Source organism: Hippocampus comes, unplaced genomic scaffold (genome assembly GCF_001891065.2).
Source record: "Hippocampus comes isolate QL1 unplaced genomic scaffold, H_comes_QL1_v1.1 scaffold314, whole genome shotgun sequence".
NCBI lineage: Eukaryota > Metazoa > Chordata > Actinopteri > Syngnathiformes > Syngnathidae > Hippocampus > Hippocampus comes.
Window position 1 is genome coordinate 909,977 of NW_017805152.1, and position 26,635 is coordinate 936,611.

At 44.7% G+C, this 26,635-nt stretch overlaps 5 protein-coding genes across 7 annotated transcripts; 1 reads left to right on the forward strand and 4 right to left on the reverse strand.

Moving 5' to 3' along the window:
• Nucleotides 1-68: 68 nt before the first annotated feature.
• On the reverse strand, nucleotides 69-4,028 carry jpt2 (Jupiter microtubule associated homolog 2). Its single transcript, XM_019868380.1, has 5 exons — nucleotides 3,834-4,028; nucleotides 2,492-2,643; nucleotides 1,987-2,138; nucleotides 1,834-1,870; nucleotides 69-1,391 (listed from the first exon to the last, which is right to left on the reverse strand). The coding sequence occupies exons 1-5, from the start codon at nucleotides 3,887-3,889 to the stop codon at nucleotides 1,084-1,086; spliced, it is 705 nt and encodes a 234-aa protein (XP_019723939.1). The 5' UTR covers nucleotides 3,890-4,028; the 3' UTR covers nucleotides 69-1,083.
• Nucleotides 4,029-4,587: 559 nt separating this feature from the next.
• cramp1 (cramped chromatin regulator homolog 1) lies at nucleotides 4,588-15,874 on the forward strand. 2 transcript variants are annotated; one of them, XM_019868334.1, is made up of 20 exons: nucleotides 4,588-4,723; nucleotides 6,475-6,824; nucleotides 8,047-8,249; nucleotides 8,323-8,476; nucleotides 8,674-8,757; nucleotides 8,967-9,015; nucleotides 9,388-9,473; nucleotides 9,811-9,934; nucleotides 10,192-10,273; nucleotides 10,441-11,379; nucleotides 11,661-11,840; nucleotides 11,942-12,121; nucleotides 12,208-12,279; nucleotides 12,355-12,436; nucleotides 12,534-12,647; nucleotides 12,979-13,121; nucleotides 13,232-13,418; nucleotides 13,508-13,675; nucleotides 13,751-13,896; nucleotides 14,395-15,874. In XM_019868334.1, the coding sequence occupies exons 2-20, from the start codon at nucleotides 6,476-6,478 to the stop codon at nucleotides 14,506-14,508; spliced, it is 3,456 nt and encodes a 1,151-aa protein (XP_019723893.1). In that variant the 5' UTR covers nucleotides 4,588-4,723; nucleotide 6,475; the 3' UTR covers nucleotides 14,509-15,874. The 2 variants fall into 2 exon arrangements, with proteins under 2 accessions (XP_019723893.1, XP_019723892.1); XM_019868333.1 differs by lacking the exon at nucleotides 4,588-4,723 and adding an exon at nucleotides 5,547-6,094 and having other exon boundaries at nucleotides 11,661-11,838; nucleotides 11,943-12,121.
• Nucleotides 15,875-16,053: 179 nt separating this feature from the next.
• dhrs7b (dehydrogenase/reductase (SDR family) member 7B) lies at nucleotides 16,054-19,106 on the reverse strand. 2 transcript variants are annotated; one of them, XM_019868335.1, is made up of 7 exons: nucleotides 18,972-19,106; nucleotides 18,384-18,543; nucleotides 18,185-18,303; nucleotides 17,803-18,013; nucleotides 17,331-17,423; nucleotides 17,080-17,232; nucleotides 16,054-16,644 (listed from the first exon to the last, which is right to left on the reverse strand). In XM_019868335.1, the coding sequence occupies exons 2-7, from the start codon at nucleotides 18,538-18,540 to the stop codon at nucleotides 16,439-16,441; spliced, it is 939 nt and encodes a 312-aa protein (XP_019723894.1). In that variant the 5' UTR covers nucleotides 18,541-18,543; nucleotides 18,972-19,106; the 3' UTR covers nucleotides 16,054-16,438. The 2 variants fall into 2 exon arrangements, with proteins under 2 accessions (XP_019723894.1, XP_019723896.1); XM_019868337.1 differs by having other exon boundaries at nucleotides 18,384-18,552; nucleotides 18,972-18,987.
• A 1,220-nt stretch (nucleotides 19,107-20,326) lies between these two features.
• tmem11 (transmembrane protein 11) lies at nucleotides 20,327-22,580 on the reverse strand. The gene is made up of 2 exons (XM_019868338.1): nucleotides 22,476-22,580; nucleotides 20,327-21,266 (listed from the first exon to the last, which is right to left on the reverse strand). The coding sequence occupies exons 1-2, from the start codon at nucleotides 22,520-22,522 to the stop codon at nucleotides 20,750-20,752; spliced, it is 564 nt and encodes a 187-aa protein (XP_019723897.1). The 5' UTR covers nucleotides 22,523-22,580; the 3' UTR covers nucleotides 20,327-20,749.
• Nucleotides 22,581-23,413: 833 nt separating this feature from the next.
• Nucleotides 23,414-26,157, reverse strand: natd1 (protein NATD1). Its single transcript, XM_019868382.1, has 3 exons — nucleotides 25,926-26,157; nucleotides 25,139-25,257; nucleotides 23,414-25,039 (listed from the first exon to the last, which is right to left on the reverse strand). Exons 1-3 carry the CDS (start codon nucleotides 26,023-26,025, stop codon nucleotides 24,923-24,925), a joined length of 336 nt encoding a protein of 111 aa, XP_019723941.1. The 5' UTR covers nucleotides 26,026-26,157; the 3' UTR covers nucleotides 23,414-24,922.
• Between the last annotated feature and the right edge of the window lie 478 nt (nucleotides 26,158-26,635).

Consider the following 26,635-nt stretch of genomic DNA (forward strand, 5'->3'; position numbering starts at 1 on the left):
AAGAGCGGCTTTGTACGCTGAACTTACACCGCTGCAAACATTCAGGGTATGAGCAGTATGTGTTTTGCAAAGTGTCTCACCATTTTATTAGATACCAGTAAAGCGGAATGATGCTCAAACAGTCATTCAACTGCAAAAACATTTAATTGCAATACACAGGATTGAATTCTACTGCACTCATTGCTGCCAGGCACATCAACACACAGGGGGAGGGGCCGGTTCCAGAATACCTTCAATGTGCACCATGAAATGGGTGAAAAGGTGATACCTAAATAGCTCACCTGGACTCAGGTGAGTCACAATTTATCCAGAGCTCCCCTGTCTCCAACTGTTTTAATTTAAAACATAAACAGAGGCCAACCCCGAGGAGAAAAAGCAAACAAAACGGCATGTTCTCAGATAAAGCAAGCAATGAGAGCAGAGCAGAAAATACACATTCGTGTAAAATCATGATGGAATTTCTTTCGGGAACACAAATCTTTTGGAGTAAACAACCACATTCATCTTGGATTCAATGTCATTTTTTTTTTTTGGTAGTTTGCTCCCTGAAGACTCAGTTGACAGTAGACCCTTTGCATCAGGCATGCATTTGGATGACAGGAAGACGAAAGAGACCACTAATGACAGAACTGCTCTCATTGGTGGTCGGGAGTAAGCCACCGAAAAGCAAAGGTAATTTCAAAGGCCACCGTGTTAAGAAAAAAAAAAAAAACAACGCAAAACTTGAGGGCTTATGCACCCTGAAATTTGAGAGAGGGTCAAGTGTCCAAAAACAGTATTGAGATGGAACCATTTCACAGTGGTCGTGATTGTTGATTGAAAAGGCGGTGATTGTATAATGCAGGTTTAGGGTTAATAGAGGAGGGGGGTGGGGTGGTTGGAAGTCAGGCGAAAAGTGCAACAAGTTGAGGACAACAGATCAGTCCGTGTTTGCTTTCAAGAAAAACCGATGCCGATATTCTCATGTACATGTGAGACAATCAGGAGGGGTGGTGGGACTTGGAATGAGATGCATGGTGGAGCAGACAAAACATGTCAAGAGCAGACAGACCCTCTTTAGGAAAAGGAGAGGGGGTGAGAGGATCAGTAGAACACCACGCTGGACTTTCCTCCCGGGGGGTTAAGGACCCTGTTGTGAGAGCGAGGCTTGGGACCCAGGTGAGGCTCGTGCTTCTTAATGTCATCAGTGGGCGGAGTGGATGAGGCGCAAGAAGAGGAGGCAGGCTCTGGGGTAGCCGGAGGAACGGTTGGCTCCTCCTTCGCTGGCACAACGGCTGGTGAGGCAATTTGCTCTTTAACCTCAGGCTGGCTGACGTTGACTTCGGGCTGGCTGACGTTGACTTCAGGCTGGCTGACGTTGACTTCAGGCTGGCTGACTTTGACCTCAGCTGCTTTAACATGAAAGAAATCCATTATGAAAATACCAGACGGGGGAGGGGGCCCACCAAAAAAATCTCAGTTCTGCATTTCATTATTTGATTCTGAGCACAACATAAAACCCTCACTGTGTGCATCTCAAGTTTATGTCAAATGGAGGCTCGGGAGAAAGCAAGCAGTGAATCAAAGTGTGTCAAAAAGTGTATAAAAAGCTCCACCTACACCTCTGTTGACATAACTCTTATTTGCACATTTGGCGGGAATGTTATTCAATTTTGTGATTCTCTGACACTGGCAAAAACATAGTGATAGCTTGATGGACGCATTTATAATATTTGTTGTTACACATACGTACAGCACATTTGACATTTGACAATAAAGTTGTATTCAATTCAATTCAATATTTGAACATGCAAAAACTCAAACTATTTTAATAGTATTGTGTTAGATGCTCACCTGGTGATTCGGGTTCAGGTCCTACAGCTAGATTGTCCTGTAAAAAAATAAAATAAAATAAAATAATCACTTGGCAACATCCAATTATTGACTGCACAAGCTTGTCGTGTTGAAGCAGCAGAGAATGAAATTGAAACATCGAGTAGACTTCACCTTTGGCTTATTTGGGTGACTTCGGCTTGGGCTGGAGACATCTGGACTATCCCCCGACTCAAATATGTTACTGGTTGGTCCACCTGGAGGAAGCGGTCTCTGTGGGTGGACTGGAGGTTCGGGTTCTCCAAATATCCCGCTGCTCTTCCCACCTATAAGACACCATATGCGTGTTATGGGACAGAGTATTAACCCGGACGTATTTTCGCTTTTCTCTTTGCTGTCCACCGTACATTTTTATGGCAATATGTCAAGTTTGGTTCCTCACAATGGTCCCGACATATGACATTTCAATGTTACAAACATTACATCATCGTTGCACAAAATCTCATATTGATGACTCACAAGTCCAAAGATTAGTATGCTTAACTAGGGAAGTGTTTAGCAAAGAGGCGGTTTACGTTGAAGATGAGAAAAGTAGATGTGTCTGTGCAGATATTATCACACCAAAGTATCAGTTTTCACACACTACCTCTTCCCCACATCCATTACACACTTATCTCACCTGGAGGGTTAGAGCGCCTGGGTGCAATCTGGGGCTCCTCTGGGGAGGCGAACAGGTTAGAGGCCATCTTATTCGGTCTTCTAGATTGGGGGGCCTCCTCTTCGTAGCCACCAAACAGATTACTGGAGCCACCACCGGGAGGCCGCAGCACCCTGCAGTGGACAGAGACTCTTAGCTCAACTTCAACGTGAATTAAGTTTGCAATCCAATTATATGAAGTCTAATGACTTTGACGCTGAATCGCTGTAGAAATTAGAACTATCTAACACCAAGTGTGCCATTTAATTTGGTTGACAGGAGGATCATGACTTCCAATGGAATATTTTCATAAACAGTGAACGCCCACATATTAGCAGTTTAGTCATCATAAATGTCACTTATTTTTGGCACTTATTTGGTAGATGTTTGCTGCCATCTTGTGGCACCTTGATACCAAGAACATAGAGTAAGTTGAAGGGAGTTGACTTAAGACTAAAGTAGTGGTTTGCCACTATCTTGTGTCAGTTACTCATATTTTTTTCCTATTCACAGAACTCCGTCCCTCATACTGTTTTGAATGTCAGTGATTCCCATGCACTGTGCTCCCAGAGACCATCCCCCTGCAAGTTATTTATCTTTGTTCATCTATCTATGCCTGCGATGTATATTGACAGACAAAACAATGAAACGCTCTCTTCCAGTACCACCACGAATTTCATTATGGGCTTCAAACTTTTTGAAACATTTTTGTTTAGTCTGCGAGACTTTTCTAGTGTAAATTATGTGTGTTGTGAAACATTGCCGTATGCTACACCGGAATGCTAAAGCAGCATGCACCGTAAAATCTGCAGGCAGTCCACGCTGACAGACAACATGAACATCTGGTCGGAAAGGGCGCCATAACCCTACAAAATTGACGAGACTTTATCAAGTTACCAGAGACCAACACACGATTTAAATCGGGTTGTTCTTAATTCTATGGGAAACAACAGAGCTGACCAACATCAATGAATCTTAGGAAGACCTCGGGTGAATATCATTTCAGGGAACAATGTAGCCGCGTAGCGTAGGAGCTAGCACAAAGACGAGAGAAGAGCTACACACTTCCGCAGGCGCAGCAGACAACGCCTGCTCGCTTAGCCTCAACGCTAAATATAAAAATGTATCAGACAAGTCAACTTTCAACGCGCGAGCTCAATCTGAACCAAACAAGAGATGATGTACGGAAAGGCTACTGGCGTTATAATCGAAAAGGAAAAAAAACACACCAAAAGCTACGACGTATGTTTAATTCACATGACATGGGCTAGTCGAGCAGTTACCTAAGCTTCAAATTATCTTCAACACATCATTCATTAGTCACCTTGAGCTCGGTTTTGACCCGGTGTCCAACCCTTGAAACATGTTCGTCGAAGTCATCGTGGGTTTTGTTGGGAGACTTCAAGTTTCCGAAGACAACTTCGTCACTCTGCCAACTGGGCGACTTGTAGGTTCCTCCTTCGTCTTGTCTGCTCCCACCCAAACTCGTTTGCGAAGAGTATCAGTTGGAGCGAGAGTGACACCGCGCGACGTGACTCGGCAACATGTCGAGCTGTTGTGTGGGGTGCGTTTGTTTTGTGTCGGAGGACAGCCTGCTGAGAGAATCGGCGACACTTGTTTCGGGGGAACAAAAAAATGTTCAAAGTGAAAGTGAAGAATCGTCAGAAAAATACAAAAAAAAAACATACGCAAGTACACTCCTAAAAAAATCTACTTCAACTCGCAAAGTGTTTGTACTTTCCACAACTCGTTCTAATAATTAAAACCAGTGTAATTTGCTGGTTAATTCATGACTGTTAGGCAGTGCCCGTGTTTACTCGGGCGTGACGCTTCTACAGGGCTGCAAATGGCAATGGTTCACGAAACTTGTGTTAAAATAGAATTAGATGTCAAGTAATGTAACCGTTAGTGCGTTTATGGTACTTTAAAAGAAGAAAACCCGAACACGACAGGAAAAGCAATCCAATTGGTGTTTCGCCTAGTATTTCTGCTTACCAATTGGCAGAGTTTTACGTCAATCAATATTTCACCGTGCTCCTCGTGGACTTCCAAACCAATCACAGGATTTGTTTTCGAATTGTAGTGGGCGTGCCAAAGCGCGTGGAGGAGTAAACCACAAGAACTGTCATATGTAGCCAAGTTGGAAGCAAGCGGCTAGCGTTGAATCCTAGATTGGACATCGAATGGAAACGTCGATTTGGGCTTTTACTGCAGGTAATATCTAAGCATGAATGTTGTTATGGGAAGCAACTGGATGTACTTGTTGGAAGGAAACTATTTACACTGACGCATTTTGCAGAGGCATGATGTCAAATAGTTACGCAGCAACGCTAGCTGGTAATGTTAGCAATTGTGGTGGGATCATGTTCTGAAGGGAGATCATTGTAATGTACATACACATACTCTTATTTATGTCAAAGGGCACGTCATTTGATTGCCCGTCTATCTTAAAACACTATATCATTTGTAATGTATTGTTTACACTCTTGTCATCAATCAGTTACCATTTAACTACGAGGTTATTTGGTTTCATCAGTTAGTATTCCTTTGAATGCAATACGTTCGAGTAAGAATACTAGATTTAAAGTCATCTGAAGTCAGAAAGGGCATGCCTTTGACCGTTAAATAAAAGTGCATGTGTTGGCACGTTTTTCATGTCGATTCCACAATTACCCGAGCGCAAGAGGTGTAAACTGGAGGCTGAACATGCTGTATTGTGTCCCAAAAAGTAAATATAGGAGGTGTTTTGAAAGCGATGTCATTTATTACCCATTTAGCTTGCAGGTGACACAACAGGAATTTAAAGGCCGTGTCAAATGCTGTAATTTCTGGTCATTTTCGAACGCAAACAATACCCATGGCGATAATCAGAATTTACCTTTGTTATACAGTATTTATTAATACGTTCTTGTCACCCCCAAGATGTAATACTTTTTTAGAACATCCAAATCTCAGATAAATAACATCGTGACAGATTTTTTGAAACTGTACTTTAAAATCCACTATGAGAGCTTTGAAACATCGCCTTGCCAACGTAGTAACCTGCTACATGGTTATTGATGCTCAGAGAATCATACAGAACATGGTCTTTTGATCTCGACACAGGAATAAGATTTTGTCGACAGTACAATTTGCAACTTGCAATTACATTGTAATCACCAAAGCCAAACAAATGCAGGATGTATCTGAAATAATGTGTTTTGGAGCCTGCACGTCTTCAAACGGAGTGTGACGTAGCGACGTGCACCAAGGTTTATTAAAGTATGATCGTTGAGAATGAGCTCAAGTGACCGCACTTGTGAGGAATATTGTTCGCGACATGGAGCAAATATGACGCTGTAGTGGTGGTTCGAAAAGTTTGATGAGTTGTATTGTCGAAGCATCGAGTAATAATACTGATAGACAACAGTGGAACTGCGCAGAGTTCGCCTCAGTCGAAGCTGGACAACGACGGGGCAGGCAGAGAGCGACGAAACCGTCGTGGATTTATTATGCCCAATTTGAACAGTTATTGCCAATCGAACCGGTCGGACCCATGGTGAAGAGAAAGAAAACGTCGCCCACTTCCGAAGAGCATGAGATTTGGTAAAATTGCGTTCGAAACAAACACTTTAAATAGAGGTCGAATGCACCGACGGGTTCTCGTTGTCGTTTCTGCAGGGCGCTAAAGTGAAAAGCGCTCGCATTTGAATTTAGTTCATATTCAACCTTAATATGAGCGAATTTGATGGCTCGGAAGTCTAGTTAATACCCCTGCCAGTTTCCGTAATGTGTCTGTGGTTAAGTTAAATTTATTTGCAGTCTGCAAATGAATGTATTTGGTGGTGTTTTGTCTGGACTGGAAAAGGGATTTGAAACAAACAGCGGCGGCCATGTTGAGAGACGGCAAACGTCGTGTTTAGAAGTTAATTTTGCTCATCGCCCCGCTCCTCATGTGTCTTTTTGGACTCCGTGTGTTGTGGCAGCATGACACCGGGCTCCAGGGAAGGGATCGGTGTCGATGGGACAGCGAATCCTTCCAGAAAAGCCGACGATTGCGACGAGGAGGAGAGCGGAGAGCAGGCGACCGAGGAGCGCAGTACAAAGGGAGACGAGCGAGTGGAAATTCTTAATCCAGCACCCGCTACTCTCAGCCCCGGTTCGGCTCAACCCGGACCGGGTCTCAGCCATCAGACCCAGCCGTCGGTGGAGCCCAGCACCCCGTGTCACGACCAACATCATTTTCTCCGATCGAGCGTTCGACCCCCAAGCAAAAGGATCCGGAAGGATTCCATCGGCTCGGCCATCAACGGCCATGGCGGGCCCAAATCGAAAGGTAACATCAAACAGGACCCGTGGGTTTGTAAATCCTGTCTACTTGCACTGGTTCTTAACATGCTCTCTGTCTCGGCACTATCTTGTGTCAAGTCGCTAACACAAACTTGCATTGTCACCCCACTAGTTTGCGTCTACAAGTTAGAGGAGGTCTGCCTCTGTGTATGGAAAGGCAGTCCTTTCATCAAAGATTTCACACTTCATTTCCACTAAAGGTGATAGGATGAAAGTCAGAAAGATAAAGGTTGAAAGGCATTGTCTTTGTCCTCATGGTTTTGCCAAAATTTGGTGGCAGTTGGGGTAAAAAGATGTAGAATCGAAAGATCATTTTACAGCCACGTTTCTGCTGCGTATTGTCATGCAAAAATATACACAGCCTTACTGCGACATTCTGACCAGTAGCTCAAGTGAATGAGATCCAATACAAAAAAAAATGTTTTTCCATTGAAAATAATATGCAATTTTGATGGTCAGAGTGTTGTTCATGTAATATTTTCGGTATCATGCTTGTAGTATGCAGTCACGTTGAAACGTCTCAAACTGAGTCAGGTCCAATTTATTGACTTTGTCATGTCAGAAATAGCTCTTAATAAACAATATATTGTTATCTTTGTAACTAACTTCGTGACTCATGTATTTTATAGTGCAAGATAATATAAGATAAGAAAACCTTTATTACAAGTGGTCATAATTAAACAGCCGGTTAATGTTTTCTCGATAGCAATGAATTTGTATGGACAGATGAAGTATTTCAAGCTTGATTGTCTTATTTCTCGAGTTTCTGGCAAAAAGAAAATATTTTTTTGGGGCACTGGCCAGATGTCATTAATTGACCAAGGCATGTGCATTGATGCTTTATTTGTGCTCATCTATTTTGAGCCTTAAAGAGGCGCATCAAGGTTAGTGTCTCTGACGTGCACAACGAGCGAACACCTCCCTCTGTGTTTGTTTTGATGCCGTCTGGCACCATTGTGCTTTAAGCTTGGTGTAAATTTGGCCATTGTAGCCCACACGGAGTTGATTTTGGACCTGTGTGCCAGAGACTTGGCCAAAACGACCAGTTTGTTTTTCTTGCTTCTCTGCCAGAGCAAAACCCCAGTTCAAAAATCTCTGCAGGTTCTGTGTTTGTTTCTATTACCTCACACAAATACACCATTTTGTTAGAGCTATGTTAGAAATGTGTGTCAACCTTGAATGTTCCATAACTTCTCTGTGCATTACAGGAGCGGAGAACGGTTCCTCTTCCCAGGGGGCTGTGGGACAGTCTGGACCCGTGGCTGGCTCTTCGGGAGGAGTCTCCAAGAACGCTAAGGGCCAAGGACCTGCTGAGAAGGAGGAGCAAGCCGGTAATCAAAAGCGAGCCCGTCGACAGTGGGAGTCTTGGAGCGCAGAGGATAAAAACAGCTTCTTCGAAGGGCTCTATGAGGTACGAGGCGGAATGGTCGTTTGACATTAAATGGGCCTTCTCATGTCTAATATCCGTTCATTCCCCTCGACAGCACGGCAAGGATTTCGAGGCCATCCAGAACAACATCGCCATGAAGTACAAGAAGAGAGGCAAGCCAGCTAACATGGTGAAAAACAAGGAACAGGTCCGCCACTTCTACTACCGCACGTGGCACAAGATCTCCAAGCACATTGACTTTGCCAACGGTACGTTGATAAGCGTCACACTCATCGGGGGCTCGGATTTTTGATGCGTTTTGTTCCCGTGGGCCGTGTCTGCGCAGCAATTTGTCTTGAACGTACGGGGTTGTAGCACCACCTGCTGCTTTGACATGTGCTTCTGTATTTGGGAAGGCATTTCTACCATGACGCTTGTGGTGACTTGTGCTTCCTCTCCTGCTCAGTGTATACCCGAGTGCTGAAAAAATCCTCTCAGGAGCTGTATGGTCTCATCTGCTATGCTGAGCTCCGCAAGAAAGTAGGAGGGCGTAAGTAAAGTTCGGCACCCAGTTCCTGAAACGTGTTTTGAGCCTGTGGCTGTGGGGTCTTGAGGGATGCAATTAAATGCGACACACACACACACACACACACACACACACACACACACACACACACACACCTTTGGTCTTTTGGGAAAGCTGCTCCTCGGGAACGCTGATGTAAACCATTCTTTGACGTTGCATTTTGTCTCATACAGTCATGGATGACAAGAATGTCGTCAAGCTGAATGAACTCATCCAACAAGGGTAAGTTGCATCATAACGTTGAATAGCTCAAATGAACATGATATAATCTGTCCCCTAAAATTCTGGTGAAGAGCAGTGATGGGAAATTGGTCTTCATACCCGTTCTTAAGATCTCAAGAGCAACATCTTTCTTTTACATTTCTAGTAGGCGTCATTTTCATATTAGTATTGGAACTTGATTGCGACACGCCTACACAATATTAAAACACTTGGTCCCAATGTTTGCAAAAGAATTCCAGCAAGTCCCATTTGTTAAAATGTGGTCATTGTTGAAAAAGTTTGCTTTTTCAGTCACGGTACAGATGTGAACCAGTTGTTGTTGACGAAACTAATTCACTCCGACTCTTATCGCTATTCCGTCTGTTTGCACAGGGCCACCACGGTGCGCTCCAAAGGGAGGAACTTACGAATTAAAGCCCCCATGTGCCGTGCACTGAAGAAACTTTGTGACCCGGATGGTGAGCACGAACACGCGCGCACACACAAATGCAGCGGAGAAAATACTTAACAAACAACGCTGCTGAAAATGCAAAGTGTGTCAATCATGAGGCACAGGATTTTGTTGGGGCGGGTTTTTAAGAGTAACAATAGCAATGAGGGGGCTGGTGGCGTTTCCACGGTAACACCACATGAAGAAAAGGCAGCGCAGGGAAACGGTGTAGGTGATTATACCGACGAATTGGCACGTGTTCAATAATATTCCCCGACGTTGGCGGAACGCGCCAGAAACTCTCTTATGTGTCATGAAATTGCAAGTCAGTGTTGAGTTGCACGTTGGTGAATTGTGCTCTGCAGGAGTAAGTGACGAGGAGGACCAGAAGCCGGTGCGCTTACCCCTGAAGGTGGCGGTGGAGCTTCAGCCACGCAGCAACTATTCCTGGGCCCGCGTTCAGAGCCTAGCGCACAACCCTCGCCTCAGGTCCGTAACCTTGAGTCGACTACTGCGCCAATATCGATTCCGGAAGACGGCTTGACCTTCAATTTGTTTGGATCTCATTTACATTTCCTGTGTGACAAAGTGAAAGTTATCGCCACATTTTCAAATTGGTAATTGACATGTAAGTGTTCATAGACACTAGACAAGACATTCAGTGTGTTTTTTTTTTTTCTCCTTTGGCCAAAATTCTGGTTATAAAGTAATTCATAACCCATGTTTTTTTGTTTTTTTTGGACCAGAATGGTGGTGGAGCTTCACAGAAAAGTGTCCAGCCTCATCGAGTATCTGAAACAGAAGTGGGCGTATCATGACCAGAGAATTGTATCCGCCCAACACTTTTTTGTTTGGTTACTAACACATCTGCGCAATGCGAGACTTTGTTTCCTGGAATCTGCCACGCTTCTCACCGTCTAATCGGTGTATTAATCAACGGAAAGCAGCAATGTTGTTGTGCACAGGACATTTCCTTGACTCGGCTCTTCTTTTAGATCAAAAGTCTGATGGAAAGGGAAGCTTTAGAGGGGACTCAGTGTGACGCCGCTTCTCCGACGAGCAAAGCGCCGCCTGAGGAGCTTTTCCTTTTCCCGGCCGAGAGCAGCTCCCTGACCACACTACCCGGCGTGGCTCGCGTGGTGCACTCCAAGGCCTCGTGCACAGTCCACTGGCAAGAAAGTGGCAAAGCCCGGCCCAATGCCAAAGAGCTTCCCGCCGCCCAGATCTTGGGTATTCACACAGCGCCGCCTTCGCGTACAGGTACAAAATCCGGACGAGGAAACGCAGCTCCGACTGCTTCGGCGACGACGCCGAGTGACACTTGTCAAACGGAGACCCCGAGCCTTGAGGTCACATCCGAGGGTTCCGCCAAGGCGGAGGAGAAGAGGCCATCATCTCTATCCGTCCTTGCTCAGCAAGTGGTCATTCCTCGGGAGGAGGCAAACGGGGGAGGACTTGTTGAGGGGAGCAAAACCTCCACTCCGAGTTTGGAGTCCGGTGGCGGGCAAGCAGGGACCAAAACGACGGAGGCGTCGTTTAGCGGTGCCGACGACTCACTCGAACCGTGCAAGGAAGAGCCGAGCGGGAACCCCGCCTCCTCCTCAGATGCCATCCAGACTGCTCCGGCCAAGCTCTGCGCGGTCGTTCCCGAGGACGGGGTGCCGCAGAGCTCGCCCCCTGCGGCGAAAGAGCGAACCGTGGAACAGATCAGAGGGGAAGGATGGAACGTCCGCGACGCCGAGAATGTCACGCTGGCAGAGTTGTACTTAATGTTCGGAAAGCCTGGCAAGCTGCAGCTGGAGTACGAGTGGCAGGCCAGCTCACGTCCTCACGAAAAAGGCCGAGCGCCGTCGCAGCACAGACCGTACGGGAAACAACGAGTGCTGCGCTGTCTGCTGCGACTGGTCACCACAGAGGTCAACCCCAAACCTTTGGTAGGCATTTGTTGGTGAATTCTTTTAAAATCTTCACCTAACCCAGCGTGCATGTTTTGCCCTCATGAGATCTAATGCTCCAAATTGTACTAGTTGGCTCTTAGACCAAGTCCCTCTGCGGACAAAATGGAAAAAAACTCGTTGGCGAAATCCTAGTCTGCTTCCTGCTGTCTGTTGCGTTTCTCTTGAGCAAGGCACGCCCCCCTAGCTCAATTTGGATGTCACTTTCACTCCTAATCTTAACGGAACCAGCATGTTTGATGTTTCTTGTCCTCTTCCAGGCGCCTGAGCTTTGTTCCACGGCCACATCGCCCCTCAAGACTCCCCAGGACGATCAAAACCAGGCCCTCACGCCTCCGGGGAAAGGTCCCATTCCAGGGGTCCGTAGCCCGGGTTTTGGCCGGCAGCCGGCCTCTGTCCGAGGTGCCAAGTTACACCTGCCAAACGTGGGGGGCTCAGGTATCAGCAAACCAGAGATTAAACTCAGCGGGTTGCGTTTGCGGCCACTGTCCAGCCAACTTTTATTGCACTAAGGCATTTTACCTAAGAAAGTCCCTCCGCAGGTGCACGCAACCTTCCCCGCTCTCTGCTGGGCTCATCGGGGGCAGCGGCCGGCGACTCTGAAGGCAACGTGTTTGCAGTACCCACCACGCTCCCCCCGAACAGTTCCCGCCACAGCCGAATTTTCTCCCCCAACAAGGAGGCCGAGTTGGCCCTGAGGCAGCAGCTCGACTCCATCAGTGTAAGACGGGCGCATTTTTGCACCAGCAAATTCCAAGCCCACATTCTGATGCGGTCGGCGTGATTGTCAATGGCTCCCATTCGTAGATGCAGTCGGATCTTTTCCTCTCACGGCCAAGAAAACCTCGAAACAAACTCCGGAAGCCGCTCGTCGTTCAGGTGAGTTTCTCTGCGTTGCCGATTTTATCCCAACGCGGCCGACATCCGGCTAAGCTGCTTGCGCCTCGTCCATAGCGAACACTCCTACCGCAAATTACGGGGGACACTTCGCAGCACTTCTGCTCCTTATCCATCCTCTCCAACTCCTCCGCCACAGGTACTGCCTTCCAACGTTTGATTTCTAGACACAAACAGACCGGGTCATAACTGTCCAATTATTGTTGGTCTCCCTCACTTCCTGTTTTTCGCCTCAGGAACTGGATCTTTCCGGCCAATTCAAACCCGGCTTGCCCCCGCCTGCCTCCCTCTACCGTCCAAAGCCTCTTCCTCAGCGGCCTCCGGCTCGGCAGGAGCCAGCCAGCTCTCCAGTATGTCTCATCTTGTTTCTAACTCTGTCAAAGTTTGTAGACATGACACACTGCTACAACATTCAGAGAAGAATCACTTATTTTCACATTATGTGCAAAGTAAAAACAATTCTATTCCTATTATTTCTGTTCAAACAATCTTATGGAGAAAACAGAGAAAATCTTTAGTTCAATCATTCTTATTTGCGTTGTCTATTAGCGAAGGTGATAAATCGGGGGGGAAAAAAAAGGCCGTATTTCCCGGACCTCCAATAAATGTGTCAATTCTTTTCATGTCCGTGTGTTTTATCCAAATAGCGAATGTTTCTGAGCAGTTCTCCGTTCTTCTCAGGTGCAATTGACCTTGCAGCTAAGACTGCGGGTATCATTCCAGGAAGTCCTTGCCGGGACCCGGATTCTCCTGCACCGGTCGCCCCTGCGCCGATTGTTGATACTGAACCAGACTCTCAGCTCCTCCAGCACAATGTCTCAGAGGTCAGATGATTTTTGGGAATCAATGAATCCCATTTCCATAATCAGCTATTCGAATTGAGGTTGTAAATGTCGGTCAGTGTCAAAAACAACGCACGGTGTTCCTTTCACAGAACGGTCTGCCTCCGCCATCTCCTGGAGTGACGGGGGGTGGAGACTCGCTCCTCTCTCCACCCAGCGTGGCTTCATTACTGGACATCTCTCTGCCGGGCCCCCCTGAGGAAGCTCTGACCCCGGGAGAGAATCAAACACACATCAGCGACTCCATCATTGAGCTGGCCATCAATTCTGCCCACTACGGTGCGTGAACGCGGACGGGTAGACTTGACGAAAGAGCACGGCCATAATTGAAGCATTGAATGAGCGATTCGATGGCTGTCACGATGCAGGGGAGGAAGCGGCACTCACTTCAGCTAAACTGAGTAGCGGCGACGGTTCCAAACTGCTGGCCTCGTCCCCTTCCGTCAGCCCGTCCCGGGGCTGGATCCCTTCGCCCAGCCACGACCCGCAGTGGTATCCCAGTGACTCATCCGACTCCACTCTGGGATGCCTCCTCTGTGAGTCTCTCGAGGGTCTTTTAGCCAAATGGACGGCATCCTCTTGTAATGTGCCCTGATGTGATGTCATTCCAGCCAGCATGGTTTCTTCTGAAAAGGGCAGGCGGAGCACCCTCACCCCCTCCGGCCCCTCCAGTGGCACGGCTTTGCTGGGTCCCAGCCTGCTTGACTGCAACTCGCATGATTCCTTTCAGTCGCGCGGTCTTCCAGATGTGGCAGAGGTGCGTTTTGCACTTTTGTCAGCTGCATATACGTCCAGTCACTCATAAAACACGCATTGTTTGAATCCACCTTCACACCGTCGCTGTTTACAAATGCATTGCGGTGCATTAAAAACAATTTGAAGGCTGTTCGGTTATTTGTTCTGGTGTCCCCACCTTGGCCACATGAGGGCAATATTCGCGCGACAAACATACTTGAATGAGACGTCTCAAGTTCTCTCGGCTCATTTGTATGGCACTCATATTAGTTGCTTTTCAGAGGATAAAGAATACATGACTGCTGTGATATATTTTCTTTCTACATGTGTTGCCGCACCGTTTTGTCCCATCTATTGCACCACAACATCAATATGTTTTAGTGTTAGCTCGCGGACTGAAGCTAAATGGTTGGTTTAAATGCACACTCATTTCCAGTGGAACCCGTTTGTGTCTTTTCCATATTCGCATATTTTTTAAGGCTTTATCGTGCATTTAAACTGTTGTATGTTGCGCTCGCAGATGGACTCGCAGCTTGCCTGCATGATGAGCGAGAGCAGCGTGGACTACATTGCGCGCTTCAACGACCTGGCTCAGGAGCTCGCCGTGGCCGAGCCTTCGATTCCGCCCCCCTGAGTGGGAGGCGGGACGGCTCATTCGACACCATCTGGACAAAGCAAGTGAGCGCGTTCTACCGGCTACCGAGGAGCAAAAACGACTGCGGAAACAGACCAGTACCGAAAGCCATCCCTGCTCTGTTTTTAAGTGCAATAATTACATTGTGACGGCCGCATTGTTCAAAGACATGTTGGCTGCACTGAACTTTTTGCAACGAGATGAAAATGCCCTTTAAAGACTCATGCGCGAGCAAAACACAACCTCATGTACAGGAAGTTACTCTGCCATATCTGAACAAAAATATGTCACTGATCCTGTGTTTTTTTTCTTCTGTTTTATGTCAGTCCTCGAAAATGTGCAAATCCACCAAAATGTGCAGTTACACTACTCACAAAAAGTTGAGCATGTTTGGATTTGGATGAAATTCCAGTACGAACCGAAAATGCACTCTTAACTTTTACCGTCTTTAGTCTTTTGAATGCGCATATCCCGGCTGTCCGGTTTTCAGGACGAGGAGCCGAATGTCACAGCAGGTTGCGACGGAAATGCAGCGAGACTGCAAGTCACAAAAAGGCCTAGAAATGGATGTTCGTGAATTTCAATGATAAACTCCTTTTTAGAGATTAGCAGGTTGAACGTGCGCACTCTAAGTTTAGAGGAGGTGAAAATTGGATTTCCGCTGTCAAGGTTGTAGCGCGTTTTGGTTCATTGTGAATGTTGACCGGAAGGCTCAGTACCCTTTACATTTTTGTGAGTAGTGCATACATACCGACAAAAGGCGAGAACGCAACACTACAATCTCGATCGTGCTCTTGTTGAAGTTGCCTTGTATTTCTTAACGTTCATATCGTCTCCATCCGTTCCGTTTAAGCAGTTTCGTGAACATTTACGGCATGTATTCCGTTTTTCTTTGAGGTAGGAAGCAAAGTGGCAGCTCGGGCCGTGAGAAAGTTGGAGGAATAACTCTTCGGTGACTTCATTTCAATTTGGTGCTGAAATATTTTAAATCGGTGTAAATTTCCCGCCTGTTTGTTGAACTTGTATCTGTGATAACAAAATATTTCGAGCTCCACCGACTGATCGAAACCTTTTGAATTTATTAACCAAGTACACGGATATTCATTCTACTCCGTACATTTTTTTTTTTTTAATTGAACAGTAACACTCCTTTTAACTTCCAATGTGAGTGTGAGCAACGGATTTACTTTTCGTGACATAACATTGGACTGGTTGTGTTGAAGCCAGTTGAAAAGTTGACTGATACCCAAAGTGAATGCCTGTGCCAAAGTCACTCCAAATTGCTACCGCGCAGCTTTTACCCCGGGCTGCTCTTTCGATGGTGATGTTGAACAGACACTTTACCCGTTTTGGTGCTCACACATCTCAAAAAGTCCACCATCATTGCATCAAGTGGTTTATCGAACCAGCATCATCCCAGTGTGAATTTGTACTTTTGAGTTGATTGGATCTGCAATCGGAAGATGAGAAAGCACCGTGCTATATGTAAATTTCTAATCTGAGATTTTTTTTTTAATTACAGGTTTTAAACTTTCTTTTTTGAAGAAGAACTTTGTTTGTACAGTTGTGATTCCAATATTCACTTCGCTTTTGTAACATAATGTAAATTGTTATCCGGAATATTTATTGTTAACATTTCTAAAGAAAGTGGATCTCTTTAACTTAAGACAATATCTAAAAACGGAACCATCTGTTGAAAATTTCCATTGGTCAATGGTGTTTTTATTCTGTGCATAAAGTTGGCTATAAAACTTTTTTTTCTTTTGTATTTGTGTCTTTTTTTTTTTTTTTTGGTGTTTTTTTTTTTTTTTTGGTGTTTTTTTTTTTTTTTTGCCACAGTGATGTGGATGTAGTGTTCATGCACAGTGAGGTGAGCTAGATTATATTTTAAAAAGGTGTTTGGAATATAGCAACTATCGACTTAGTTAGCTCAAGTATTTTTGGGTTTGTGCTCCTTGCGAGCGCGAGAGGACATGAGTTTAAAGAAGAGGGCAGGCCACAGTGTGCGTAGGTAGATCGCCGCCGTGGGCAAAGGTCCTGCCAAAACAACGTCTTTGCTCTTGTGACGCACAGCTTTCAGAACGGCCTGAGCCACATCCTTGGGATCGCGACCCGTCGCTGTGGTTGTGTCCACAACTGAAAAATAGTCACACGTGACAAAACACGAGTCAAATGTTCCCCCTTGATCATCATGCACTTGCTTCCCCCCCCCCTGTCGTGTCATTTCAAATGAAGTTTGGTTCCATTTTTGCATATCTGATGCAACGCTGGCAGCCAATTTTCCAGTGACAACATTGACAGGAAGTGAAAATACAGGAAATGGGGGCGAGTGGCCTTGCTAGAGATAACAGACATACAATACCTGTACTGTTTAAAATTAAGACCTCTGGCAATGTTAGTTGAAAAGGTGACATTTTTCTAAACGCTGAAGATCAGATTGTGTGAAAGGAGGCCATTTTTTTAGAAGAATCTGCTTGAATCTACATATTTGCCATGTAATGTCCCTTAAGAGCGCTTTTTTTGCAATTTCCTTGTACTGTATCTTGAAAGGAGGACTTTGTTCAGCCTTACCGCCATATTTGGATCCGTCTCCCGTGACTGCATTGACAGACAGATTTGTCCTGATGTATCCCGGACTAATGACTGTCACGAAAATCCCGTAACGCTCTACCTCCGCCCGTAAACAATCAAAGTAGGCCTGGGTGGCGTGTTTGGAGGCTGCATCTAAATACCAGAAGAGACAAAGCACAATCCTGTTTCATTTCAATTCAGTATGGGGGTGGAAAAAAACATTTTTGCTTTGACAAAAATAAAGAACTTACAGGCTGATCTGTAAGGAATAGCGATCTTGCCCTGAACGCTGCTTATGACAACAATATGACCAGTGTGCTGGCGAACCATGGAAGGCAGGAGAGCTGATCAAAGGAAAAGGAAGAATTAATTTACACTATTCAAAAAAATGATGCACATTGTATTTCGGGGGGAATTTCAGGATGAACTAATTACTGTATTTCTTGGACTGTAATTCGCAATTTTTTTCAATATGATGTCACTCGACAATGGCGACCCCATGGAGACACAGACTATGAATGGCAACATAATTTACAAGATTATAAACAAATATTTAGCTTTATTTATCTGTTATTGCATTATTTTTTTTTGTTCGAATAACTAAACTGGGCACATCAAGTGCATTGATATTTGAAGAAAAGTCATGATTGAATCAAGGACCTTTTTTGAGCGTAGGCGTGCTAACCATTAGCCCAATGAGCTAACTGCATGCTCCTCACTGACCTTGCGTAAGAGCGACTGGCCCGAAGTAATTTGTTTCCATAACGTCCCTCTGAACCGATAGTTGAGTGTCCAGGATGTTGCCACGGTAACTGATTCCGGCATTATTGATGAGGACGTCCACTCGTCCGTAACACTTCAAGATGTCCTCTGCCACCCTGTCCATCAATTGTGTGTCGCTTAGGTCGAAGATGACGGTGCTGGGAACATGCGTCTGTGCGTTGAACACAGAAGTGTGGTCAACCCACAAAGACTTCACAATGTCAAAGCAAGCCTTTAAAATAGTGTAGTTGCTTAAATGTTTGTTTGATAGACGATTGAATTGAGTTATTTATGTACCCGAGTATTGTGGTTAAAGAGTGTTTTTATGTGTGTGAATGAATACCTGCTGCTTTTTGTCCCTTGTGCTTGTGATCAACTCTTCAACCACCTGCTGCAGTCGACCTGCATCTCGACCGCACAGGACTAATCGAGCCCCTGCACCGTGGAACACGCGGGCACATTCTACAATGGCAAAATCACAATCGAACAAACTCAAAATCAATCGGCAGGTTGGGAAGAAATGAGGAGGAAGCTGAGCTGACCTTTGCCCAATCCGGAGCTGGCACCCGTGATGACCACCACTGCGTCCTGGAGAGCAGCTTTGGCTCTGAGTCGGCCAAGTAGGCGATAGAGTAGGAAACCTCCCACGCTTGCTAGGAGCAATGCTGATTGCACTCCTCCTCCGGTGACACGTTCCATCACCTACACACAATGGACATCACAGTAATATCATCAGCTGAATGGCTCAAAAAAATGGTCCTGGTTGTTATGATGACTTCGAAATTTCTCCAAAGATCAACTAAGCGTGGTATATGGCATGACAAGAGTCCAATTTGTAGGCGACAAACCCGCTTCAAAAACTTTCAAGTCAGTAAAGAAATTCTCAAAAGGTCTGTGTACCAACTTGAGTCAAGCGCCGTTCGGAACTGCAAAAGGTCCTATGACATAGGACCTAGACATTAGGACATGGGACCTCAGGGCGATGCTGTGCTAGCACATGGGACCTATATGCTAGCACAGCATCGCTCTGACAGTAAACGTTTAACCCGGACGTAAAATTGCACTAATGCTGATGTTATCCAGCTCCGGCAGTGCAACAGGGAAGAGTTTACAAACAATGCAGTACTCGCCTTGATTTTGCACAGTGATTCTCTTGAGTATTGAGGGGTTTTCCCCCCCAAACAGACGCGACAGTTTCAATCTTCTTCTTTTTATTTACTGACGGATTACGTCTCTTTGGTGCATACCGCCACCTACTGTACAAGAGCGCAAAGGGACTTCGCAGGCTAGCATGGCTAGCCGCTATGCTATCAACGGGACTGAGACGTCGAACGCAGAGAATGAACATACACACACAATTACATATACTATACACATACAGTATGCAACAATATCCTTCCGATTAAACCTGTGTCATGAAGGGGTTTCGTTCTTCTTGGCATTAAATCTTTATGAGAAGCCGATAATCAGGCAAAGCTTCATTGTTGTAAGTGTAATTTGCTGTGTGATAGCAATGTCAAAAGTAGGATTTGATCAAGATGGCTCATTTTGAAGCGGAAAACTTACCATTAAGTTCATTTCTGTAGAATCTTATATCAAGTTGGGATTTGCCTATGGAATATTTAATTCCATTTTGTTCCCTTAGGTTTTGAACAACGGATCTGGATTTCACTTATTTCAGCAATGAATAATCGAGTTTGTTGTTGACTGAAGAATTGATATAACACTCGTTTTGATGTACAATTGTGTGAAAAGGATGGGATTATTTCCAACTATGAAGAAAGAAAATCTTCTGATGTAAATCAGTTAACCTCGTCCCAAAATGACAATTTAATAAAGCTATTTTTACAAAGCCGAAGCTCTCCTGAAATATGTAAATGTGAGCATTTGTTGTGAAATCATCACCTGAAGACTCCTCATTGCAGAATATCGCCTCTGCCTTCCAAAAAGAATTAAACAGACAGAGCATCCTGGAATCTGAAAACACTTGTCGGACAGTTGGTTTCATCACAACATTGTGAAAGAACCGTTGGGTGTAAAGCTTTCCGTCCCGGCACCACACATACCGTTAAACACAGGCAGCATTCCACTGCTACTTGATACTACCCAAGATGCGCAAAATTTTTGCACGTTTACGTTGTCATCCGATTCTGTGCCACTTTTGCAGAACAGTGTTTTATATATATTTAAATAAAATAGAATAAAACAACTTGTTTTGGTTAACGCTTAAAAGAATAACGATATAAAATTACAAGCAGAGCATTTGTCCCTTGGTATTTGTTTAACTTTACAAAGAAAATCTGCCAATTTTTTGGGTGGATGTTTGAATGTCGCAACTTTGACTTATGGTCTAACGTGTTTAAAAAAATAAAATACAGAGAACCCAGGCTATACATATCATGGACCACTTTATCAACTTTGAATGGTTTCCATGACTGGATGTTACCCGTTTGCTTGCAGAAAGTCAAATATACAGAGGCACGCGTTTGAAATAGCCTAATGTTTAATGAAAGGTGAATTACTGATCAGCAAGTAAGGGAGTACAGTCAAACTACGAGGGAAAGGGTAAAGCTCAAATCACACGTGTCCATCTCAACCACGCAGCTTCAGCTGGAGCCTTTACACGAACGGCATGTGTCAGAATGCAGGGAAGGAGGCGCAAAGGTACTAAAGAGATCGTGTGTGCTGTGGTTGTCACTTAAAGAAAACAAATGGAGGCAGGGGAGGGGGGTCTTCCTTATAGTTTTTAACTATATCCCTCTGATCAAAGTTCAAGCAGCCCCTACAAGTGCTGTGGGCTCCATTGTGACCTTCCACTTTTCTTACACCAGACTGTGGATAGGTTTATTGTTTTGTTTGTTTTTTTTTCCATTTTTCTGTCGGTTCTTAAATGGTCTTCAGAGTGCACTCATACAGCATAGAGTTCGTAGATCTTCTTGGCGCAGTACACCAGCGCGGCCAGTGCTACCGTGTTATGGAGTCTCTTTCTGTGGATGTCATCCCTGCGCACCAAGACCACCGGCGTGGATGAGGTGAGCGTGTGCAGGGGCAGCCGCGACAGTTTTTGGCTGTCATATTCCACCTGGTACTTGCAGCAGGGGTCAAACTGCCACGAAATCCCATAGAGGGCGGCGCAGGCGACGCTGAGGGCGCCGGCTGGCAATGCCACGTAGCGCGAGTATTCTGGAGGCAGCGAAAGCGGCGTCAAGAGGCAAGCGGCGCCCGACAACACGGCCGTCTTGTGCAGGCAGTTGCCCACCGTAATCCACCGCGCCGTCTCATCGCCGATACGTGTGGGCTCGATCACAATGTATTTATACTGGGCCTCCAGTGCCTGCTCCAGCTCATATTCAAACTGGTCCTGCGCGTTCTCCCCGTTGTAGATCTCGTGAACAATGTAGCAGTCAGTCGCCGCCATCACGCCCCTGCAAACAAGGTGACACGCAGGGAACAGTGAGGACAACCCCAAAAAATAAAACACCATTCAATGCGCAAAGCATTTCCTAAGTTGTGTAAAAGTGTTCAATAGATGGCAAGGTGCAATAATATCTAAGCGCAACACTTGCCGAGCTTCCCAACCGATGCCACATCTTCAAATCAAATCTCGTTTCCTCATCAAATCTACGTGAAGTTTGTCCATATACTGTACAATATTATTATATTGCCCTCTGCTGGTCAAGGCGCACACACGCTAGAATGAGCCGCACACAGTGGGTACACTCAATTATCAGGACGTTTCATCCTTTAAAATAATATTACTAGTACAATACTAGTGTCCGATTCTTTTTTTTTTTTTTTTACTCAGAAACATGCCACAACATTTTTATTGGCGTTTTGCGACGCTTGAAATGATTAAAGGCATTTCCATTCATTGAAATGGAGAAAGTTAACCGGAGAGACGAATGTTTTAAGTTACAAGCGTCGTCACAGAATGAAATGAGACAAAGGCAAAGCACCACATATAGTCAGAAAAACGGCACGGTCCAGTTTGGCACATACAACTTAATTTTCAGTCTGTGAAGTACTGTTACAATTCTTTAATCTCTGAAGGTGCGAATGCGCGGATGTGCAGTACATCAACATGGAAGTATTCCTAAATCAACTAAAACGACAGTAAAAAGCTCAAGGTTGTTGCGTTGGAATAGGCAACAATTATTGTTTTGTAACGCGCAGGAGACAGTGTAGCCAAGCGAGGCTAACTGGCTTGCATGGAAGAAACTTGTGGTGACTGGCGAGCTAAGTTAGGAAGAATCCATGCCATTAGTGGGACAAACGTAGCTAATTCGGGACAAAACACGCAATTTAGCGGATCAATGAAGGTCAATAGCGCACAGTCCCACCAACGTAAAGATTCAACACAGTGTTCCTACTCGATGATCGGCTGATGTGAAATATCGAAAACATCACACGAGCCTCTAGATTTCTTCCTTGCTAACACTAGCCAGCAGACACGTTAGCGACGTAGCATGCTAATGTTAGCTCGGTATTAGATACAATTCAATTTTTCAGTACGGGCTTTTCGTTTTCTATTTGAAACATAAATACGTTATTTGTCTGACAATAGGTGACTCAGACAAACGTTTCGACAAGAGCGAAATATGTTCGTTGAATAAGCAAGATGTGAAGTAACTGACCTCTCCCTGCTTACTGGGACACCGCGCCTCCTTCCCAGCGACGCCATGTTGGAGATAGAGCCGTGATGGCAAGTGACGCATGGCGGTGTAAGGCTTTCTGGGTAATGTAGTATTTGAAAAGTGACTTACAAGAACTTCTGCGCAAAAGTAAACCACATTGCCCATAATGCATAAGATTCGTGCGTCTGCGTTACGTACTTTATAAGAGCACGTTGACGTTTCGAGAGGTCATAAGAAATACATACATACATATGACGCATTCAATGGACTCTGTAGGAGCGGCTATTTGACAATTATTCGAATTCGCCATCAAAAAAACACATTTTAAATCGTACACGAACTGTGAAAGATTATTAACACTTGAATTAGTTAAAGAGGGGGGGAAACGTATGAATCGCATTGTGTTATTTTTGGACAATGATTTATGTATTGATGAGTGCTCGGTACTCAAGCATGCTGTGCCTCGCGTGCTCCGCCTCCGCCTCTCTGTTCTGTTCCTACGCTATCGGCTATCTACGTGCTGTAACTTGACGCCAACATAATGACTCTTCACGTTTTGGATGTGATAACAGCTGCCACAACGTGCTATATGCTGCTGACTGTTGCATCTATGCAGTACAATGAGAGAGCAACAAAAATACACAGAGCACTTGCTTAACAGAGCACTTGTCTATAAAATTACCCCACTTCATCGTAAATACCGGACAAGTTTTTTTCTTCTTTTGTACGAGCCATCTCCGAATGTTCCTGTTAAGAGCATCCATTGCCTACAATCTTCTTTCAGATTTGATGTAAAACATTCCATTTGGTTCTTGATCTTCCTGCTTTTCGTGTCCCTGCAACTGTACTTGTAGCTGCATCACGTCCAATAAATATTAATATTTATTATAAAATACCACCAGTTTGTGTGTAAATGATATTGCGCCATCACACAAAAATTCTTCCTTTTTGTATGTTTTATGACTTTATTCGTACAATAAAGTGTGAAGCACACAACATTTTCACAGTCAAGTGACTGTTTGAAAGGGTGAAGTCATTTAACTCAAGAAAACGCACATATACATACATATGAACAAGAAATGAAATATTGCCTAGTAATCGGTGATTGCCACCCAGTAAACGAGTATTTTCTGCACTCAAAGCAGTCAGTCGGCCCTACATGCGAACGTAGCGCTGCTATAGTGTTAGGAATTTCCTGAGGTTTTGCTTCTCAACACCTAGATTGTCAACAGCAAAGGGAGCCAAGCTAGGGGGGAAAACCACAGTGAAACATTTTAGGGATTATGATTTGACAACACAATGATATCTATCATTGTGAAATCCCAAAGCGCGGTTCTTCGTGGTGTCGAAGAATGACACAACAATAGGAACGCAGTGAGTAAACTCCAGCCATCCGGTTCAAGTTCTAGAATCAACAAAGGATGTGTTTGACCTTGAATAGAAATGCCCTGAATGCAGCTGTGCTGTTTTAAAAATGCTGGTTTGTTTATTTGCACACGTCACAGTGACAGGCTATCTATCACATGGGTGTCAGAAATAAAATGATTTGTGTCCTGTAGTTCATCTGAATTCTTTCCAAGCTTTGGCTTGACCAAGCCAAGGTATCACGCCCTTTGCTAAAGTGGTTTTATTTCTGCGAAGACCGGTTCACTTCAGCCTAACAGAAAAAAAAAAAGGTTGCGTAAATATACAATATAGGGGAATCACAGGGATATATATCTGATATTGTTTTAATTAGAGAATTAACATATCCCGACATTTGCAACAATATTTCAGCCCCGCAAAACTTTCAAATGGGGTGTTCAGATGATTAGTTTTGACAATCTATTAATGACACGCAGTGGTCGCTTTTGAATTTCTCACAAGGCTAAAAATGCACTTGCACGCATAGATTTGTCTGATCTCCTTTAGACTGGCGCAAGGATGTCTTGCATGAATTACTTTGTATGCTGCCAATTTTCATGATTACACATCATAAATTATGACCATCTTGAAAATTGACCACGCCTCAACACAACATGGCAACAGTGGCAAGGTCAAACAAAGGTCAACTTTTGTAAAAAGTCAAATGCTGTCAAACCATCATGAAGAAAAACAAAAGGTGCATACACCTTACGAGCTCTGCCTACCTGTGAGCAAATAAAACGCAACTCCCATTTCAATTGTTACACACAGGTGAGGAATTCGCATCCTGAATCTTTTCCATCTGATAGAGACAATCGACTCAAGTCAGCTGATTTCTGTTGGAGGAGCTTGCCCTTGTTGTGGATAGATGCCACCGAGTCAAGTCAGCATTCAAGTTTCTTGCAAGGAGCTCATCTGGCTCCTTCAAACAATGCCTGGAAGGTCCTAGGTGGGATGTAAGCCTTGAAATCCAAAGCATACCTCACTTTTGAGAGTGTGTCTCTCTCTCGCTTTCTCTTTTCTGTCTTTGGCACCATGTGAGGTCATTGGTAAATATGTTCAAAGTAATGAGGTTGAGGATTCTCTTTGACGTATTTCTGAATGTACCAACAGGTCAGATGAGCTTTCAGATCTTCTTCGACCACGAAGTCCATGGCTGCCTGCGTTCACAGAAGCATACTTGTATTTCTCGCCGAAGTTACAGTCATGGGGTGTGCTTCGTACGACACGTGACAAATGGCAATGTCGGTGGACTTTACCTTGGCCAGGTGTTTGGCGATTCCTCTCCCTCGGTAAGCATCTGGTACTTCAGTATGTTGCAGGTCCACTGTCTTCTTCCCAACATATTCATACAGAAGAACTGCACGATCGTGCGACCCTGAGGGACAAAATTGACGCGGTTACTACTTTCTATCCACCCGCTTTGCTAGTTTACATTAAGTTGTACTGCCTCAGCTCAGTGGCATCCGTCATCGATTAAAGGGCTCATATTTAACGTGCAAGCTAGAAATCAACAAAGTTGATACTAACACAGCCCCTTTTGTTTTCTAGACAACAAAACAAAGCTCACCAAAATTACATTTAAAAATAGAGCTTAAATGTGGAAGATGAATCGAGCTATTTTTAATGTGTTTTCAAACAAACAGATTTTAAACACCAGATTGTTTCCTCTCATTTGGTCTACTTGTGTTGACTTTTTTTTTTGGTGGGGGGGGGGGGTCCCTAAAGTGTAATTTAATTGTGTTTGCCTGGATACAAATTGTATTAGTTGGTTCCATGCAAGTTTTTTTGTTTTTTGCGAACACTTCATTTGGCTTTGTTTTGTGATAACAATGCATCGTTTGTATTGGCCTTATACGTGTTTCCTATTACTGCACCACAACAAGTCATTAGTAAAGGCCTATGAGTGAATCGTATAATGTGTGCAATGATGACTGCTGGATGAAGTCTTGCGCTTCCATCGTTAAATGAAGCTAACTTAACAACAAGCTGTGAGCTAGCATTAGCCAAAAGCTACCACCACCACTAACATCATGTTGAACATACCGTTTAGCCTAATGACAAATTGTCGACGCTTTTTGTCGTGTTCCACCTGGATTTGAGGGTTGTTGGCGTCGAAGACATTTGCTTGTGCTGTGTGGGCCATAGCGGCGGGCTTCAACAAAAACAAAGAAACAAACAAACAAAAACACGACGACGATGCGAAAAAACGAGAGTGCAGCGGTGCCAAGCAGAAATGGCTCCAGACTACAGGAGAAGCAAAACACTTCAGGCAACGAAATCAGCTGGAGGGTCACGTGACCTCCGGCCAATCGGCGGCTGGCTAGTAGGTGGGAACTAAAAATGACAACGCTCCGAGAATATTTTTTTTCTCTTAGAAATAGCTACATGGTGAGTCGGTGACGCATTGCCGGGTATTACCCCACAGCATTCATAGCACTGAGTAGCAGTGAGGATGACGTCAGTCAATGCAAAGAACTTATAAGTATGACATCATTGCTCCATCGCTACCTGTTTCTGTGACACACTACACCAGTTCCTCCCAACTCTTATTGATCCAAGGCATATACAATACATATTTTAAATACAAACGCGTATATAATATATAACAGCACATCAAAAAACAAAATGTCACAAAAAGCAGCGGTTACCTTGACTGATAGGCGCCCACAATTTACTGACGCCACCTGGTGGCATCTTGGTGCAATAAAATAACCTTCAATATTGCGATTGCAATTTAATTTGCAAATGTTTTT

Coding starts and splice junctions, on each gene's coding strand:
- natd1 (XM_019868382.1), bottom strand. CDS start 26,025: ATGGCCCACACAGCACAAGCAAATGTCTTCGACGCCAACAACCCTCAA. Junction 25,258..25,925: donor ATTTGTCATTAGGCTAAACG/GTATGTTCAACA, acceptor TTTGTCCCTCAG/GGTCGCACGATCGTGCAGTT. Junction 25,040..25,138: donor TCGCCAAACACCTGGCCAAG/GTAAAGTCCACC, acceptor CTGTGAACGCAG/GCAGCCATGGACTTCGTGGT.
- cramp1 (XM_019868333.1), top strand. CDS start 5,871: ATGAGTTGTATTGTCGAAGCATCGAGTAATAATACTGATAGACAACAG. Junction 9,016..9,387: donor AATGAACTCATCCAACAAGG/GTAAGTTGCATC, acceptor CTGTTTGCACAG/GGCCACCACGGTGCGCTCCA. Junction 13,419..13,507: donor CATCAATTCTGCCCACTACG/GTGCGTGAACGC, acceptor GTCACGATGCAG/GGGAGGAAGCGGCACTCACT.
- dhrs7b (XM_019868335.1), bottom strand. CDS start 18,540: ATGGAACGTGTCACCGGAGGAGGAGTGCAATCAGCATTGCTCCTAGCA. Junction 18,304..18,383: donor CAGCTCCGGATTGGGCAAAG/GTCAGCTCAGCT, acceptor TTGCCATTGTAG/AATGTGCCCGCGTGTTCCAC. Junction 18,014..18,184: donor CAAGGGACAAAAAGCAGCAG/GTATTCATTCAC, acceptor TTCAACGCACAG/ACGCATGTTCCCAGCACCGT.
- tmem11 (XM_019868338.1), bottom strand. CDS start 22,522: ATGGCGTCGCTGGGAAGGAGGCGCGGTGTCCCAGTAAGCAGGGAGAG. Junction 21,267..22,475: donor GTCCCAGTAAGCAGGGAGAG/GTCAGTTACTTC, acceptor CCTTGTTTGCAG/GGGCGTGATGGCGGCGACTG.
- jpt2 (XM_019868380.1), bottom strand. CDS start 3,889: ATGACTTCGACGAACATGTTTCAAGGGTTGGACACCGGGTCAAAACCG. Junction 2,139..2,491: donor CAGGCGCTCTAACCCTCCAG/GTGAGATAAGTG, acceptor GGTGTCTTATAG/GTGGGAAGAGCAGCGGGATA. Junction 1,871..1,986: donor GTCACCCAAATAAGCCAAAG/GTGAAGTCTACT, acceptor ATTTTTTTACAG/GACAATCTAGCTGTAGGACC.